The sequence below is a fragment of the Bemisia tabaci genome, chromosome 1 (assembly GCF_918797505.1).
Source record: "Bemisia tabaci chromosome 1, PGI_BMITA_v3".
Classification (NCBI taxonomy): Eukaryota; Metazoa; Arthropoda; class Insecta; order Hemiptera; family Aleyrodidae; genus Bemisia; species Bemisia tabaci.
Window position 1 is genome coordinate 47,810,642 of NC_092793.1, and position 19,463 is coordinate 47,830,104.

At 34.4% G+C, this 19,463-nt stretch overlaps 1 protein-coding gene across 2 annotated transcripts in view; it reads right to left on the minus strand.

Moving 5' to 3' along the window:
* Positions 1-468: 468 nt before the first annotated feature.
* LOC109038862 (protein abrupt) overlaps positions 469-19,463 on the minus strand; it is a 45,297-nt gene continuing 26,302 nt past the window's right edge. For both annotated transcript variants that reach the window (XM_019054086.2, XM_019054085.2), the window contains exons 3-8: positions 19,038-19,235; positions 17,474-17,740; positions 16,547-16,757; positions 15,777-15,839; positions 9,007-9,311; positions 469-8,468 (exon numbers count right to left, since the gene is read on the minus strand). In XM_019054086.2, the coding sequence (XP_018909631.1) occupies positions 7,956-8,468; positions 9,007-9,311; positions 15,777-15,839; positions 16,547-16,757; positions 17,474-17,740; positions 19,038-19,235 (1,557 nt within the window). In that variant the 3' untranslated portion in view covers positions 469-7,955. The remainder of the gene's footprint in view (positions 8,469-9,006; positions 9,312-15,776; positions 15,840-16,546; positions 16,758-17,473; positions 17,741-19,037; positions 19,236-19,463) is intronic.

Consider the following 19,463-nt stretch of genomic DNA (forward strand, 5'->3'; position numbering starts at 1 on the left):
TCCTTTCCGACTACGTTTATGTTTTTTTAGACTGCAACAGAAGATTTGCCTTGATTCTTGCATTTACTTGCCATGCAAGAATGATGTCCGACGATCTTCTGTCGCAGTCTAAAGGTGCTTAAACTTATTTTTTTACACTACTTGCCTAAAATAAATTGGAATTAATTGAAATTTCATTTATTTTATGCAAGTGAGTGTTTGTATTCAAAGTGTAGAAATTTTTTGTTTTGTTTGTTTAAATATAAAACCGACTTGTGTAGTGGTATTATAAACTTCCTGAGCCTCCTGTGGCCAACCTGATTATTTTCAATATTGATTTATAGGTTGCTATTCAAGGTAAAATTTCAGAAGATCAAATCATCATCAAAAATGTAATGTAACCAATTCATTTATTTATCCTTTTTTTTTTATTTTTTCATATTCCTCCAGTATCATTAAAACCAGTGAAATGGATTCTATAAAAAGTCATTAGATTGAACAGTTCTCATGTATTTGTTTATTACAGAAAAATACAGCAATAAAGCAGATCTTAAAAAGAGTAAAGTAAAAATATAATAACATTCTAGAATTATTTTTCATAAAAATTCATATAATAATTTAAATGCACTTAAAAAATGATAAAAAACATTTTTTTTAAACAAAAACAAAAATTAAATTAAGTTGAGACACAAATATTCAACTGACAACCAGTTTAAAAGTTACAAACACTGGTAAAATTGCATGAGGTATTTTTTTAAGCATGACCAGAGTGTTTTTTTGATACGCTGAGTATTTTACAAAAAACAAAGTCAGATAAAAAAGAGAGCATACATCAGAAACAATAAGTATCTTGCAAACAAATAAGTAGTAGCTAAATGCACCGAAATTTTTTTTCATCATTTTGATTTCTTAAATTTTTCCACTAACGGGAGGAGGCCCTACTTAGAAACAAAAACAAATAGGTAATAAGAAAAAAATTCAAAATGAATGCCTGTTTCTACCTAATAATAATAATAAAAAAAATCAGAATGAAACAGGTACTGGTACTAGCTCCAGGTCATATAAGCAAATTTACTGATCAAACTAACTATTCAACTATGGGGATTTATAAAAACAAAAGAAATTTTGAGACAGTTGCTTATTTTTTGAATAATAGAAAGGTAGTACTTACAACACATGTTTGCCAAATTGAAGAATATTAAGATGAGTTTCAAATTAATAAGAAGACGAGAAAAATAATCTCAACTAACATAAAATGAACTCACTTTCAAAACGTTCAGTCAGTTTCACCGGTGAAATTTACAAATAAGACCTCCAATTCTGAAGCAACGATCAAGTGTGTTACATCAAGCCTAGATTCAATGCTAATAACAATTCGCTATTACCTACATAACACAAAAGCTGCCCAATTCTAGTGACGTGAACTAAAGAAATTTAAAAAAGATCAGTTACTGAAGGATCAAAAAAAAAAAGGTGGAACCTTCCGGTGAGTTATACAATTAATTTAAGCTACAAGTAAAAAAAACTGCCAACTTGTACGCTGTTAACTTTCAGAGGAAGATTAAGTTATACAACTGAAGGAATTTTGTACAAAGATAAGGGAAGAAAAACAGAAGTGCAACTTAGTCCAAAACATTTAAACTGAAAAAAATTACAAGACTTTTAACAACTACTTAAATGAAAGACAATTCCCTGAGAATAAATTTAGTCCCTGCAATGTTTAAGGTGAGTGTGCATTCCCTCTCGAAGAGGAAAGTTCATAATCTGAGCACTTCATAACAAGACAAATATGGCACAGCTTATGACACAAAATTAATGACTAGTTTTATGGCATTTTAAGAGACTCTGAAATACGTTTCAATATGACATGAAAGTATAGCAGCAGATGATAAGCTTGGTTGGATGCAGTTTTCTCGATGAAAAAAACCACTCAGCCTTCATCTATTTTTTTAAGGGCCTTGTAAAATCACAACTGATGCTAGCTGCAAAATGAACCTTTTGAAGACTAAAAAGTGGAGATATATTCAGTAATTTGAAGGAGAGATATGCATTCGTTGACTTATTTTTCCTGATAGTCCACATTCAAATAAATTAAATGGATGAGATAAATAAAGTAGCAGGAAAGATTTTGAAAAACGCATTCCAGATATAAGTTTTGCAACTTTCACCTTCATTAAATGGGAGACTTTAGAAGAAAAAGAAACATAGGTCTGTTTTTAGAGAGAGTAAAATATATCACACTATGAATCAATTTTGATTGAATCAGACTTCGATAATATAAACGGGTTGTTTCTTCAAGGGATTGAGTCTGTTTTTGGATAAGCGGCAGAACTTCATTGTTTTCATGAGGACTCATCTGAAAACAGACGGCTCCCTTAAAAAAAAGCAACAAGTTCAAATGTCAATTAAAAAATTACACAATTATTATCATAAGACTTGGGCAGCTTCATCAACGTATATTTACAGACTTACGAGTTAAAATTCTACTTGTAAGCATTAATTCATACCTTATAAGTACTTATAATACATCACCTAACATTAATCCTAAAAGTATTTGTACTTGAGGACGATACGATAAATTTTTTGATATAAATCAGAACACTTCGTTTTTTAAATTGTTAAACTCTGAGCTTAAACTGATTGGAGTGACAATGAAGGCCTAAATGAGACATTTGTACTGCAAGAGATACCTGGATTTTAAAAGATCGTTTCAGTTCTGCATTATTAATATAGTTACTGATAAAATGAAGCTTTGCAAAGAAATTTAACACTTTTGAGCGAAGGATGAAATGGAGCAAGTAATTCGGAATCAGCCAAACTACATCACACATTGCCTAGTTTTCTTTGATGTTTAAAATTTTAAAATACTAGGGTAAGCAACACTGAGACTTGAAATTTTGTAGGTACTTTCTTCATAATCTACAGCACATTCAAAAAGTCAATTACGTAACTCGGTAAGATTTTAAATAATCAATCAACTAAAGAGATGCAGCAAATATATGATTGGCTTTTATTCATTCAAATTAAAGGCTTTATATTTGACTCAGACATTGAATTGTAGAGTGAAAATAATATGTTATGCCAAAATAGAAAATAATTTACCAAAATGTTAAAAAATTAACTCAATGCTCCAATGATAATGATAATAATAAAATAAAAAAAAAAGGATCTGCTGGTACAATTTGCTGCTTGGAAGTTGAGGTCTAAGCTGTTGCTACTTGAATTAACACAACTAGAGAGCATGCGAAAGCTAGAATATGAATATGAAAAGAGTCATAAATTAAATACAGAAAAATGAACTAGAAACAGAACGATAATTTTAAAGAGACAAACACCGATGAATTGCTGATTTGCCTTTGAGCCAGAATAAAACTACAAACAAATGCATCATTCGAAAATTGAGTATTGAACTGAAAAAAGCTACACAAAAGAGTGAATGTAGTAATGGACAAATAAATAAATTAACAACAATGAATCTAACGAAACAAATGAGGTAGTTCACAAATAAAACTAGACTTGTAGTTAACAATGAATAGAGAGAACCGCATAAATATTAACTAGTTTGATTCATTGCAATCTAACACTAATGAGGTAGCCAATGGAATGAGTCTTTCATATCAGGACTTGAGATTCACACCATTCCTTTTTTTTGCGTCACAAAGTTTTGGATTTTACATCTCCTCTTTTCCTCTGACTGAGCTTGAGAGGAGGAAAAATCAAGTTAACATAAACACTGCCATGAATTTAACATAATAATTTATTGGTGACAAGAAAAATATTAAACACCTTTGTTGTTAAAATATTACTGCAAAAGTTCAACCAAACCTTTAGAAAGAGGAGCCCATTATCTCGTGCCACTGGCTGTTGGAAAAGAAAAAAAAAGAAGAAAAAAAACCCCTCTGAGTTAAGAACTTGTAAATTTCTGACAAAAACTCTTGAAAAACAATTGAAATATCTTAGTTAGGGAGCCCTTTTTGTTCTTTTTAACTGAAAAAATTTCACTCAGTTTCATACAAGTTTTTTATCAACTTATATTAGTAACTTTTAAAAAATTTGTGGTTTTTCATGTTGCATATTCTGTATTTAACAGCATTAATATGAGAGTTTCATAGAGTTGAACAAAATTCGGATGCCAATACTTCCTCATAACTTTATTACATGCATTTTACATAACTTTTCTTTTAAACGGAACAAAATAGGTTCCTAACTCGTACATTTTAACAATTATTTTATGTTTTTTCAAAGTCCAAATTCGACAATCACAATTTACTATTAGGGCAACCTCTTTTTTTGTATCATCAAGATCATCATGGCAGTGAGTGACAACTTTTTTTTATAAGCGGGGAAAAAGGGGTGAAGATAGAGATGCCTATGAAAATATCATTTCATGTGATGATATAAGTTTTCAATGGCATTTGTCTTACAGTGAGTAAACTTTCTTCCAGTTGCGGCAAGAACTTCAAACGTTGCCTAAAATAGAGACTAAGCAAGTGAAACTTAAATCATTTTCACATGAACCCTGTTTTACCCTACAATGATCAAATACATATACAATGAAATAACCAAGCAAAAGAATTGAGACGAATCTAAGAGTATTTGCAAAGTTCTGAAAAATTTAACGAAGTTAATGCGCATAAAATTTCATTGTCAGTCGTAGAATCGCTGACAATGAGAGTAAGCTTTCACTTTCATTTGCAAATTTTAAATGCACAGGAAATTGTGAAATTACAGAATTTGCTGTGAGGGGAATAAGTTAAAATTTTCTAATATACCAGCAAATTCCATAATTTAGAACAGCAATTATTGTTGTTCAGTAAGACTACATACTTTGCTTGCAATCTTTCGAGTCGATTAAACAGCGGTGGGTGCCTAAATTCAAAATACTAACTCAACTACAAAACAAGAGGACATAAACATAACATAATAAACTAATTACAGGTTTTCATAAAATACGAAATATCTACCCTATATTACACCTTTTTGTGTTCAGGACCTGTTTCAAAATTTTTGATTGTTAAGAAACTGGGGAAGTTTAGGAAGGATTGAGCAAGTATAAAAGGTCTAAATTTGATAGAAGAATCTTTCTATGATTACATGGAGACTGAAACCTGAGATTTACTATTTTTCTGTTTGTTTTGGCACTGAAATTCTGAGCTTTTAATATGAACAGAGATAAAATTATAGAAAAGAATGCTATTTAGTATATTTTTACCAAAAGGAAGTTTAATGCAGGTTTGTCTAATGATGTAAAAAGTGTACAATTCAGCAAATGAAATAGGTTTGTATGCTACATTGTCTTTCAAAAGTCTTTCATTAAAATTTTCCACTGAAATCTGATGACAAGTATTAATTTGAGGCTAATGAACATTTAAATGAAAGTTCAATAGAAAAGTAGGCAACTCTGGTAGACTGCATAAAATTGATTAAAACTAAAAGTAATTATGAAATATATTATTACACAAAATATTAAGACACCTGACATATTGCACATACAGACAGATGTATTCCGGTTGTAAAACTATGATAATTTTTACTGAAAAAGAGGAAATCTTTACAGAAATCAGAGATAGAAATATGGCTGATAGGGTACCGAGTTTCAGATTAGCAATGGCAACAGAATTTAGGTACTGTTGTTCCTGGTCATGCACCTCAGGGGGAAAAGGCAGTATATCGATGGCCAAGGTGAGAAACCATGTATCTCTACTTGTGACATTACAGACTTCCAGTCATGCTTCATTTTTTTCTATAAAACTAGTCAACATGATTTTATAAAAACTTTTTTGATTGTTCTCCTCTGTTGGTAGAATGTTTTATGGCAATTTCGAGCTATGTGGATGGCTTGTTTCTCTTTGAAAAAATAAAAAAAAGAGCGGAAAGTTTGAAATACCACGATTGAGATGTACTGTTTTGCATTTTGACCATCGACATGTAAAATCATTAGAATGCTTGAGGGTTAGGGATCTTTATACATCTATGACATAAGGCTGAACTGAAAACCGCAGAAATTAATGTAAAATTGGCTATCTAAGATATTAGTTTGAACAAAATCAGATAATTTAAGTTGAGACTGTCTTCACAAATTATGTAGCTGAATTTTGACAGAGGCAAGGCGCGGCTTTAAGATGATAGGACTGCATGAACAGCCTAAATTACAAAAAATAATACATCAAATTAAGAGATCAATTCAATTTTCTGAAGCATACTACAATTCATCCCCATACTGAGTTGCAAGCTTCCAGCAACTTAATATTGCATCAAGAACTTAACTGCAGAAGATGAAAGCAAAGCGAATGCATGGATGATATCAAGGAGAAAGAAATCAAGCAATCATGAAATGCACATTTTGCAATTCGTACCACTAAATAGGTGTGGATCATGACGATCACTTAGTATGACAATACTGCGTAAGTCATACACAAGGGTGTGCATTCTTAAAAACTTTTTCGTTTTTAGCTTTCATGAAAAAAAAAAAAAAATGTTGTGGAACTGTTAAGATACAAACGATAAAAGTATTTTCAGCGATGATGTTATGGGACTGTTAAGATGCAAACGATAAAAAGTATTTTCAGCGATGATGTAAAACTGATGGAACTTTAACCAGAAAATTGAGTATATACATGCATAAGTCACCAAAAGTAAAAATGTGTTCGAATTCCTTTTTTATATTTTTATTTTAGTTCGGCTGAGGATCAATCTGTTACGGTCAATATTGAAAACTCAGGGAGAATTTCTGCGGAATTCAATTTAAACTTGGCCATTCAACTTTTCATTATTGCTCGGATTCCAGGACTCATATTCTAAATTGACTAAATTGAGTGGATGAGATGGACTTCATTTTGAAATATGCGACTACTATTTCTGGCTCTTTTTAGAAACAAGCAATAAGCTGTTAGTTTCCTTATACAGCTAGGTGCTTTTAAAGATAAGTTGGAAATAGTAATTCCTCATTGCAGAATGATGTCTGGGCGAATTCTGAACAAAGACATAGTTGGAACAGTAACAGGGGAAAAGCAACATAAAGCCTCACATGGCAGGAATTCAAAATCAACATACATAAACAGGTGATAAAGAATCAAAATTAAAAAACAAACAAATAAATTAATCAATAATAACATTAATAATGCTGAGATTAATATAAATTCCTGAGACAGAGTATTAGATAAGAATTGAGTGTCACTAATATTAACAGAGCTCCTATGGGGAGCCACTTCAAAATGAGGCATAGAATTATCTATAAAAATGACTAATAAATTTTGTTCTTTCTTACTGTACACATAGTTTACAGAGGACTTGAACATATGAGGTAGAGCAATATAATTTCTGACTGAACACGAGCTGGCTGGCTGGTTTGTCAATTTTTGAAGAAGCACAGAAAACTGTTTCAGTGATGGCCCCATTTGCTATATATTCTTGACTTAAATTTGATTTTCAGTGCTGAAATTGATTGTTCCATTCTTGCATCAAATGTTTTTCATTGAAATTTGAAAAAAGGCAACATTGTTACAAACTTATTTTCAGCAGATTTTAGATGGTTTTCTGTGTGTATAAAACTGAAGAAATCACAGCTGTACCTCAACAAAATTTATGACAAGAAAAGACAGGGGAAAAACATGGATACAATCCTTGAAATGGGAGAAAACAAAGAAAAGAGGAATTCTAAAAATATGACATGCTGTAGTTTCAGCTGAGGTTCCAAGTTTGACAAACTGCATTAAAGCAGTCGGTTGCCTAAAGTTTTCCTAAACCTCCACAAACTTTTGTTTTAACAATAAAACAAATTATATCACTGATGAATCAGTCTTAGTGTGCTTCTTCCTATAAATATTGAATGAGGTCAGTAAATTTGTAACTTCCTGCAAAGATAAGTCATTTTCTTAAAACACACATAACCTGAGACTTGACTTAAAACATTCCAGATTCTTCTCAATAAAAACCAAGAATGTTACAAATCAACTGAACTCAACCGACTGTGTTATTTATTCAGCCTTGATGGGTTCAGGTTCCTCTTCGCTGAACTCATCTTCAGCTCCTGAAGAATACTCTGTGTCATCCATCATATGATTATTTTCTAATGCTAGCCGCTGCTCAGCAGAAATTTTTGCAGCTACCTTTGCAGCCTGCTCGGCGGATAGTTGATGATACGAATTCTCAGCGATCATTTGCAAATACGTGTCTAAAAGCGGGTTCCCTGTTGGTCCTGATGGACCTGGGACTTCACGATCTTTGGAAGGCGTTAATGAGAGATTGCCACCAGCAAATTTAGAGATGACAGACTGGTAGTTTGGTGAAGGGGAAAGAGCCCGAAGCTCGACCGAACCAAACCGGGCTGCACTGTGGTTGTTGTTGTTATTGTTTGAGTGTACAGTTAAGTCTTCAGGATCCTCGCTCCCACAGATGGAGTTTTCTCGTGATTTGAGGTCTAGCCTTGGAAGGCCTGGTGTTGTTTGTCCTGTTGGTGATGCACGAGCTCGCAGCTCTGCAGGAGAAATCTGAAAATAACAAATGTTTGTAATAATTAAAGAGATCTTTGTACGAAAGTTTAAAATAATAATAATTTAACCCTTAAAAAATTTGGTGAATAACATTACAGCTTTGTCGTCTGGTTACTTTTGGGTCCTCTCTCATGCATTGGATGGGAGTGAATGTCAATTGGAAAATACAAGATAATTTTACTGAAGAGTTGTGAGAGGTGTTACTATTACGTACTTTGTCTTTGAATTTTTAAGACAGTCAATGATAAATCAATGTTTAGAATACATAATGATGGGAAAAATAAGAAATAAATTAATCAATTATTTAGACAAATGAGACAAAATGCAATGTCATGTTCAATAATCATCAACATTTTGTCCAAGAATTTTTAAACTGAAATACGAAAATTGGCCCTGAAAGAGATACTTCTTTCTGCCTCAATGATACTGCTCAAGGTTTTATTCCTTCCAAAAACAAGAGTAGAAAAAAAGAATTTAAGTCAGAATTTCCACCGCCTGTTTGAGGGAGGTTTAAAAGGAAAGAAAAAAAACTCACTTTGATTCCAGCTTTGGCAAGTAGTCTTGACGCTAGCTCAGGATCAAAAGGTGAAGGCATTGGGAGAACAGGTAAGTCTTTAGTTGAGATGCCACGATGCTGCCGCGACATGTGAGAGTGAAGAGAATTCCTTGACTTTGCAACTGTCCCACAGAGAACACATCGGTATCCAGGACAAATTGTGTGCTTGTCCTCAAGGTGAGTCCGCAGTGTGTGAGCTGAACGATAGATTTTCCCACACTTTGGACAGGGTCTTGGATCTGTCGCTCGTACCCGCATCATGTCGAGACCACTTCGTCTTGAAACTGAAAAAACAAAGATTAGGCATTAAATAAGGTGCAAAATAAAATACCAAGACGCGATACTTAAGGTTTCAAATAAGCAATTAAGAACTGGTCAGAGAAAGGCATTTTGTTCCATAAGTTTGAACTGGATGAATTACAATTGCAATAGAGTCATTGATTGGTTCAATTACTTGAAAATCAATATTGATTGACGAAACTACATTATTTTTATTAATGTTGAATCAACTTTTAGGCTCTCTCTTTTTACTTTATCACTGCACAGTTGTTGGTCTGTATAATTCATGCAGACCAAACTAAAAAGAAAGGAAGAAAAACGCTAAAAACAGTAGCAAGAGATATGTTATATAGAGTATCAAGCAGTCAGAAAATCAAAACAGTATCATGTAACAGTTAAGAACTTCATAAAATAAAAATCAGCACTATTTAAGCAGAGTAAGGAAATCTAAAAAAAATTCCGGATAGCTGGGAAAGAAAATTGAGTCAAGAAACTAATTCGAAAAATTCAGCAATGCGATTTCCTTTTTTTTTTTTTAAGTGAAGGATACATTGAGAAATTAAAGCATTGATTGGGTGGTCACTTGTAAGTCATTAGTCTGTCTTTGTAAGAGGTTCACCTGACTTAACTAATTACATTTTGATACTTCAGCACTACAAGAGTAATGCTCCAACTGTTTACTGTCTGCAAGGAATTGACGAGTTCAACAATTGTAAGTGTGGTGTTTAATTCAGGGACAGTTTTGGATGAGCCATCGAGATCAATGGTGATTGCACCTCTTTTACCAGGTAGAGACAGGGTGTAGGAAAGGTATAATCATTCAAAAGTGTGAAAAGTATAAACAGTTCAACAATTGTAAGTGTGGTGTTTTATTCAGGGACAGTTTTGGATGAGCCATCGAGATCAATGGTAATTGCACCTCTTTTACCAGGTAGAGACAGGGAGTAGGAAAGGTATAATCATTCATAAGTGTGAAAAGTATAAACAGTTCTTGTGTGCGACTATAATTGAGTTTTATGAAAGCGGCTGATCAAGATGGCAAGTGCTCTTTTAAGAAACACAACCAAACTCTACCCCTAATTTGTCTAAAAGTAATACGGTTTAAAAAAAAAAAATATGACAGAAATAACGAAACATGATTTTTCGGTGATTTAAAATCATTTCCTTTTTTATTAACTTAACTTTTCGTAGAAAAGAGTTTTGGCAAAACGTTAACAGAGATTTTTACAAGTATCAGAAGCAACATTCAAAATAATGTTTACATAAAGGTTACAAAAACGAATGATAAAATATTTAGGTGGAAGTATCTAGTAATACAACGATTGAATTGTCGTATTAAACACTCATACACAAGATGAAATAGGGACAGGGTTCATATTTACCTACCATTCATATACTACTGTGCTACTTTTATGTTAGACTTGGATTTTGGTTTGGATGATGAAAAAAGTTTCAACTATTCACATATCAATGGATGGCACTTTACCTTGTGTTAACTAAATTACAACTTTTGACTTAGTTCTACTTAAATTAATTTTAATTCAAATATTTGGAATCATTAGGTCCATTTCCAAGAACTGGCAGGAATTAATTGTATTAATTTTTTGTCTATGAATGGTACAGGTAAAAATTACATACATATGTGATGTGTGCTCTTCCCTTGAAGAAATAATATTGCGTTTACTATGGTAAGGAACAAGAGAATTAATTTTAAATTAAAGTTGGACAAAAGTAAAAGAGGTGTTTTTTAAAGAAAAAGAAAAAAAAACTAAAAATACCAGTTTCAAAATCCTTTTCGAGCAATTTACAGTATTACTCAGTATTAACAATTTATTGAGAAACAATTTTTTTCAACTAGGAATTAACAAAAAACATGTCATATTTGACCTTGGTAAAAAAATATAACATGAGTAACAAATATGAAATATACTTCATCATCAGAATCAGAAGATAAAATGAAAATCACTAAAATTTGGAAAGAGTTAAAACTTTCCTAATTTAATTATTTGACCTAACATTGTTTCGGAGGATCATCCTCCTCAGTGGTGATAGGACAAAATTAATTTAGCGAGGAAAGTTTTTTTGCTCAATTTCAGTGATACCCATTTCATTTACTTGTACTTTTCCTGTTTTTTAGCCTAGTTTTACGATCATTTTAAGTAGCACCAGAGAGGACCAAAGACTATACTAGTCTACAAATAATTGTTTCCAGTTCAAAATAAAACAAGAGGTTGGCAATAAAATTGATGGAGCGGATTAGATTTTGTCATGAGCAATGGTATAATATGTACGTGAACAAAGTTCCAGAGTGCACTGAAAATTTTTCAAATACCGGGTAAAAAAAAAAAAAAAAGAAATTTATTCCACAAAATTCCAGAGAAAACAAGTTCATTTTGCCCTGATCCTGATGATAAAACATACTTTCTACTATTAACCCGATATATGTGCACAGCAAATTAAAAAGAGAGTGCAACTAAGAGAGCCATTCAAAGAATACGAGTCGCTAAATTTCGGATTTTTGACACACACACACACACACACACACACCCCCTCCCGCGCTTTGGTGACGTGGGTCCAATTCTCTAACACCTAAAAACAAAATGGCATAAACCTCTTCTTAACTCCCTTCTCCTTGAACGTTATGTATTTCATGAACAGGCTCCAAGTGTAGAACTACCTAACTGAATGTACACTATTTTTTCTTATACAAAATAAAGGAACTGGTAGTCTGAAAGCTTGAAAGCTCTGCATGTACTAACTTTGATTCTTAGGCCTAGTGTGTTAATATAATCAGATCACAAAAAACCATCATAACTAATGACGGATTATCATTTCATCCTAAAACTAGGTTGGTGAGGATAGTAAGGAGAAAAGATTGCAAAGAAAATAGTAAATATAAATGCATCTTTCCTCTTTTTTCAAAAATAAACTGATCATTTTATTCAGTCACTAAAGCAGTGTCTTAAGAATTCACCAAATAAGAATAAACTTATTCATTGAGTCTTCTTTCGTCAGCAAATTTATGAAAATTCTCAAGGGTTTTGCTTTTTATTTAGAAATTTCATCCTAACTTGATGCAACCGACATAAGATTCTGAATTTTTTACCCACTTGTTTTCTGTTCATCTTTTTCGGGCTGATCTCTCTTACTCTACACTCTCGATTCTCCATTATCTATTCTTTTAAAAAATTTGCCTTCAGTTATGTACTTTACTCAGACTAAAAATCTAGCGACAAACAGAACTTAATTCGACTGCCTTGATCCATCTTTTGCGGTGAGCATTTCAAAACACTGATCAAAAGTCGTAGGTGGCTGGGGTCTTTGAAGTGATGGTGATGTGGGTAGAGATGGAAGGGGAGGTGGCATGTGGAGATGATTCTGAGATGGCACTGGCTGAGTTGACGAAGTCACAGTAAGGGGTGGTGGGCATGACACTGACATGCGGTTGCTGCGTTGTCTGATACCGTGCGTCTGTAATAAGTGATTGAACAGATACTGACGTGTCTTGAAGTGCTTGCCACAAATGGGGCACGGTTCCCAGGCATTGGAATTGGAATGGACATTGGCCATGTGCTGCTTCAGGTTTGACACACTGCTGTACATGCGCCCGCACTCCGAGCAGACTGGCTTTGGATCCAACTTGTACTCGCCTGTCATTACTGGTGTAGTTCCTATTGCTCCAGCTCCTCCCCCTGGAACCGTATCAGCCCCATTCAACTGAAACCGTACATCAAAGCTCGCCCCCCGTCCTCGGGGCAAGAGGAATATGTATTGTTTAAATTTTTTTCATTCCTTAGAATACAAAATAAGTTCCCGACTGCCACATCAGGTGATGAAAAAAGACTGCGATGAACTGCACAAAAACTTCTTTCACAAAGTGCCCCTACAGCTAAACTAGGCCCATGATTAATTGATACTCACAAAATAATGGCTTTTAAGATTTTATGCAGCAAAAAAAAAAAAAATACAGATGACACAGATAGTGAGCATTAATAATGTTACGCTAAGCGAAAGATGAGTGTCTCAAACGGAGGTAAATTCTATCCCTCGGATTCACCTCACATTCCCAATTTTTTAAAACCGAAAATTTTCAGTGTTTTCGAAAGTATGAAGTGAAAATTGATCACATTGACATTGAGGTATCACATTACCAACAAAAAAAAAATTCCTTTCAGACAAAGTCATTATTTTATTCTTATATTAATCATCTACTTGAGCCATGAAACTGGATTCCGTTGTCGGATCCCATGGGATGCTAGCAGGTGGACCTGGAGGTACTGTTTCGTTTTGAACTGTTTATGGCAAACATAACAGGTTTCTGTCCGGTCTTGCTGCGCGTGAACGTTTGCGATGTGTTGTTTCAAGTTACTGTTGTTGCTGTACACTTTGCCGCACTCTGGACAGACTGGCTTCTGGGGTCCCATGGACGACGGCGTACTCTGGTAGTGACCCATGAAATCGCTGCCTCCTCCATAGTCCGCCATCCAGCTCGGCCCTGGAACCCCATCAGCCAGGTCAGGTCAGTTCTGTCAACACTGCTACACAAAACCGGCAAAGTATCGAACCGGTGTTAACACTACTCGGGTAAGATAACATTGTCTGTCATTCACATTGGCCTCATATCCAGAGGGGAAGTCACTTCTCCTACTTCAGTTCAATTCGTCATTTCCCAGACTAGGGAACGTAACTCCATTCTAATGTTGCAAAATTGATTAAAACGATTCAATTTTTAACAAATATACCAGAGCAACTTTCGACCAAAGTTTTCCTGATTCTTGCATAAGATCAGTGAAATTTTCAGTTAGAAATGCTCAAGATTCTCCTGGTAAAAGTGGAATTTAGGAGAAGAAATTTGGCAACGTTGAAATGCAGTTACGTTTCTTCATAAAAGAAATGACAAAATTTCACAGTAATGGGTCAGTGGCACCCACTTTTTTGAAATTCATCATCAGAAAGTACAGGGTGAACGCAGCTTCTAGGAATTTTTTCAGATATTTTATTTGTAACCCTAAATGATAAAGAAACCCCTTTTGAAAGTACTGCAATTGGGACTTGTTTGAGACAATATATTTGGTGGGCTCTGATGACATAGCCAGGTCCAGGCGTGGAAAACGGCGTTCGATGATTGGCTGATCATAGCTTCAGGCATCATCTTGCTGCGTGAACTCGACAGTCAGCTTTTCATTATTGGTTCTTCCTCCCCTGAGAGATTCGTGCCTGAACTTTTAAAAGAACTATTTGAACTTCAAAAAATTTTACCTAAGAAATACTACACTGCACTCTTGCTAAAATTTCTTGCCACTGATCCATTAATGCTACTATTATTAGAGTTCCTATTTTTTTATACAGAAGATAAACTAGTTTTGTGCAAAAAAAATGCTTGAATCAAAACCTTGATCCAATGATGGATGTGCTAAAATAGATGTTCGACAGAGAGCCATGAAATATATTTCTGCCAGCACAACTTATTAATATTGAAAGTTCAATTTTACATGATACTGTTTTGACCAGGGGAGAATTATCCATAAAGCAAAGTAACTAGTATAAACTTAAATGGTTAGTAGATAAGTATCATAAAGAACCAGCTCAAAATTTTAAGTTTGAAATGAAAGAGAAAAAGATGAGGATACTGAAGAGAAGATTTAAGTAGAAGTTTCTACACTGACAGAATAAGTAAGACCAAGTTGTGAAGCGGTAATTTTGTTCCGTAAACATAAAAATGAAGAATGATACATCTAATTCTTGATGTCATCCTTTGATAAACCTGGGTAGGAAGTAGCTTGGTCTCTACTTCAAATATACTTGATATTTTGAGGCAAATCTTCTCTAAATATTTACAGGATGTTTTGTAGTAAGACGACCAGGTTGTGTTGATTTTAATTCCAAGCTTCAAAATGCCATGAGTTCAGAATTTTCATCATTGAAAATTGATTAATTTATAAGATCAGCTACATTTACACCAAAAAGGGCTATTCAAATGGCTACAAATTATTTACCATCGGAGAAATAAGGGGCCCAAGCAAAATTTGTCAGCGAAAAAATTACAATATTTTTGGATTCCATTTTTATTTTTGACGATTGCCTATTAATGAAACTGCAAGAATGAACTGTTCAGACTGCAATTTATAGCATTTTGGAAAAAGCCCTTGTCTATTGCTAACCATAAATCGATGGCTAAGTTGAAAAATGCATACCTCAAATTGCGATTGTAATTACTGGCTCATACTTTAATTTTCTAAAGAAAAACTGGCCAATAATTTTCGTGCAAATTTTCTGTATTTTTTTTTCACTCATTCTGAATAAATCACACGAATTTGCACGGGAAAATTTTGAATAGTTTTTCTTGAAGAAAATAAATAATGAGTTATTTTTGAAAGTTTCCATTGAGATACAAATGTTGATACTAAACAATCAAAATGTTTAGTCGTCCATGAGTGGATAGATTCAGATTAAGAAATTAAAACACTTACCAAAATTACTATCTTGATTATTTCCATGCATTCCTGATGGTCCGGGCAACAATCCTGGTAAACCTAAGCAGACAAAAAGAAAGAGATAAAATTTGTAAACTAAATCATGAGACATTAATATTACTCAGTGATTAAAAACAAACCATGGTCCTTAAAAACTTTAAAATAGTGTGATATATTTGATTTGAAGTGGATATCTGACTTTGATGTGATTTGTTACCCACAATAACTAATAGAAGACAGGTAAGTAAATAAAAGTATCGAAGCATAAAAGTTGACATTTTTCATCATCATTGAAACATTTTATTAATAACTTTGACCCTTTGAGTGGGTATAGGTATTCACTCTCTTTGTTGAGGCATAAATAGAGGATTCATGATTTAATTAGAGGGTGATATTCGACTAACGCCTGCGCAAAAAGTTGTAAGGCAGATTCTGTGGAACTCGGTGGATTCTTGTGCCTATTTTAAAACTGAACTTGTAAATTCAACTGTGAATCTCAGGCCTAGAATCACAGTGCTTTTTCAGTACTTCCAGACCACCCCCAAAAAATCAGTAGTCTATATGGACTTTCAAGACCAGTAGACACCTTGGGTCTAATTATGGAAAAATTATAGAAGGCACTTCGCTCAGTTTCTGTAGAGTGCTTCCAGTGACTCTACTAAGTATTATATGGTTCCTCTAACCAATAGATGGATTGATAGTTAAATGCTACAATGCAGTGGGGCAGTATCTTAACAATGGGTAATTTTGTTATTGTGATTGGTTACCTTGAAGTCCTAGTAGAGCAGCCGGAAAGTTAGGAGGTGGCCGAGCGTGGTCCATTGGATGACTACCATGATCGTTGAAGTCAGAATTGGGTTCCGACTTGACACCATCTCCGGTCACACTGTGGCCTCGCTCACTTAGTTCAGTATCACTAGAATTGCTATCTTCACCCGTTGAATGAGCATGCAATGATGACTCAGACGTTAATTTTATCTGTGAAATTGAAAAAGTCATTAGGATTATACCAATTAGAGCAGTCAAAGCCGAAGTATTTGACATAAAAGGTCAACCTGAAATATTACCTACATCAATAATTAATTTTCAGGTTTTTTTTCTTAGATAGTTAAAAGACATACTTTGGAATAGTTTTCAGGCAAAATGTGTTGTTTGAAACTATGAAAAGCAATTAAGAGACACAACCATTTTCTCCTAACACTTCCGTCATTTTTGATAAAAATTTAAGGTTTTACCTGACTTTTTACAACTCCCAGACATTTCCTGGTATTTCTTGGCTGTGGCAATCCTGCTGCACTGCTTTTTAGGTTTTGCTCTTGCTCTTAATGACTATAAAAACCACATTAGCCTACAGAGAAAAAAAGGAGGTGTTGGCATCTTGAGGATCGTTCACCCTGTGACGTAGGTCGATACAACCTAGCCAGCGAAATCCGGAATTAGGAGTATGAAAAACGGACCGTAACGACCGGTTTTTTTTTGCTTAAATCAACTCATGATATAATTTCATACACTTTACACAGAATGGCTTTTCCTATAGACTACACCATTTCCAAGAAAATCGATGATAAAACTCGTCCGTACCGACCTACGTCACCAAAAAAATCCAAGATGCCTGAAATGCAAACACCTCCTTTTTTTCTCTATGCCATTAGTCCATGTAGTGAAAAAATAAACGCTGAGAGAAGGAAACTTACCGTCATATTGGAATTATTTAATAGTTGAGAGGGATTTTCTAAAGCTTGACTTAAAATCAAATCCCTGCAATTATTGTTTTGATTACTTTCGATGTTATTGTTATTATTGTTAGGGGTGCTAATATTGTTTGGGGTCGTTGAGGGTGAAGGCGACGTCATGTGATCAGAGCTACGACTTCTCTTGACAGGAGGAGGCGTCATTCCTTCATCTCCGCCAAGTCGCGATTCTGCACTTGGCACAGACCATGGCACTGGATTAGGCCCCGACTGAAATCAAACAAACAAGTCAGTAAAGTACCAAACTTAAAAAAAAAAAAAAAAAAAAAACCTTTAAAAATGTTTAAATGCAAATTCTAGCCATAAAAATTGAAGGATTTGGAGGACAAGGCGCAAAAATGCAGTTCTTGAAAAAATGGAGATGCTGCATGTGTGAGGAATTTGCGATTTGACTACTGATTCTTATGGAAAAGTTCGTGAGGAGTTTCATCGTCTAAGGTTGCAGCTATCTTTTCAATTCTGTTTTAAACTAGATCTTCTCAACACTGCTTGAGTGGGAATGCTTCGATTTGCTTTTAAAAATATTGATCTAAATTAGGAAAAAAAAGGCAACAGCTACTCTTAAAATTAAGGTCTGTAGGTATCACAACGGAAAGATAGCAAGAACCAGGTTAGGAATTTAGTGCAGTCGCCAAACAGCGATAATTAACACAGTATTGTTGTGGTATCGATTCTATTTGAAGGAGATTTATATGACCACAACGTCATTTCGTCCGAGTTGCGCACTACTAAGAGAACTATGAAGTTGAGAAGGGGCGAATTGAAAACAGTATAGAGGTGGTTTCACGATAACTGGAATAGTTATATCGCCGTAACAGACAACACCTTCTTCGGTCATATTTTTTAGTAATAATGATAATCATTTGAATCTTTTTGCATTGATCTACACAGGGTTATGTAAGTATCATAACGCTTTTCTAAAATTTATCGCTCTACTTTTCAATTTTAATACATAAATTACCGAAAATGTGGTGTCTGTTACACTGACTTTTTACCACGTAACAGACAGCACATGTCGACGGTGAAACTACCAAACCACGTATCTCGTTTGCGGTGTTTAATAATCTACGCTCGCATTTGATTTTTTGGAAGTAGACCAAATCAATATCATTCCTTGAAATTTTCACAGAATTTTCTCCGCACGAAAAGGAAAAATCACAGAAATTTTCAAGACTGGACGTTGAGTAGTTTTTCATTTAAAAAATAAAGTATGACAGGAAGTCTGCGACGTCGCAAACCGAGATACGTGGTTTGGTAGTTTCACCGTCGATGTTTGGAATTTACATAATATTAATTGAGGGTAGAGCAATAAATCATTAGAAAGCGTTATAATACGTAACCCTTTGAAGATCAATGCACAAAACAAAGTCTACTAAAAATATAACCCAAAAATGTGTTGTCTGTTACGGCGACCAAACAATTCCAGTTATCGTGAAACCACCCTCAGTTTGGCTTCGGCAAAATATGCTTGCTCGCACTAGAAAGAGGGATGGAGGTGGGTACTCACAGGGTTAAATTTAGGATGTTCCTTGCCGGGAACGTCGGCGAGTCCCCGAACTTGAAGGGTTTGGGCAGTCTTGAGAAAATCGGGAAGCTGTTCCTCGCCAATGTGAACTTCTCCGTTGTACATGAATTTGAGCAATGCCTTCATGTCCTGCTCCCGGACGTCCCTCAGGATCACGATCGGATGCTGACATGGGTTCGCCTGCAACAGAACCAGAACCAGAACTTCGGTTACTTTCCAGAAAATTATAACATCGAATGCTTAGAGCGTACGGTGAAATTTAGCCGTTTATCGAGGATTGGACTACATTTTCGAATTAGGAACTACCATTTCTGGCTCATCCATGAAACCACTTATGTCATAGGGAAACATAGGTATTATGAATATGTTGATTTGAAACTGAGGTAGTTTTAGATCTCACTTGCGAAA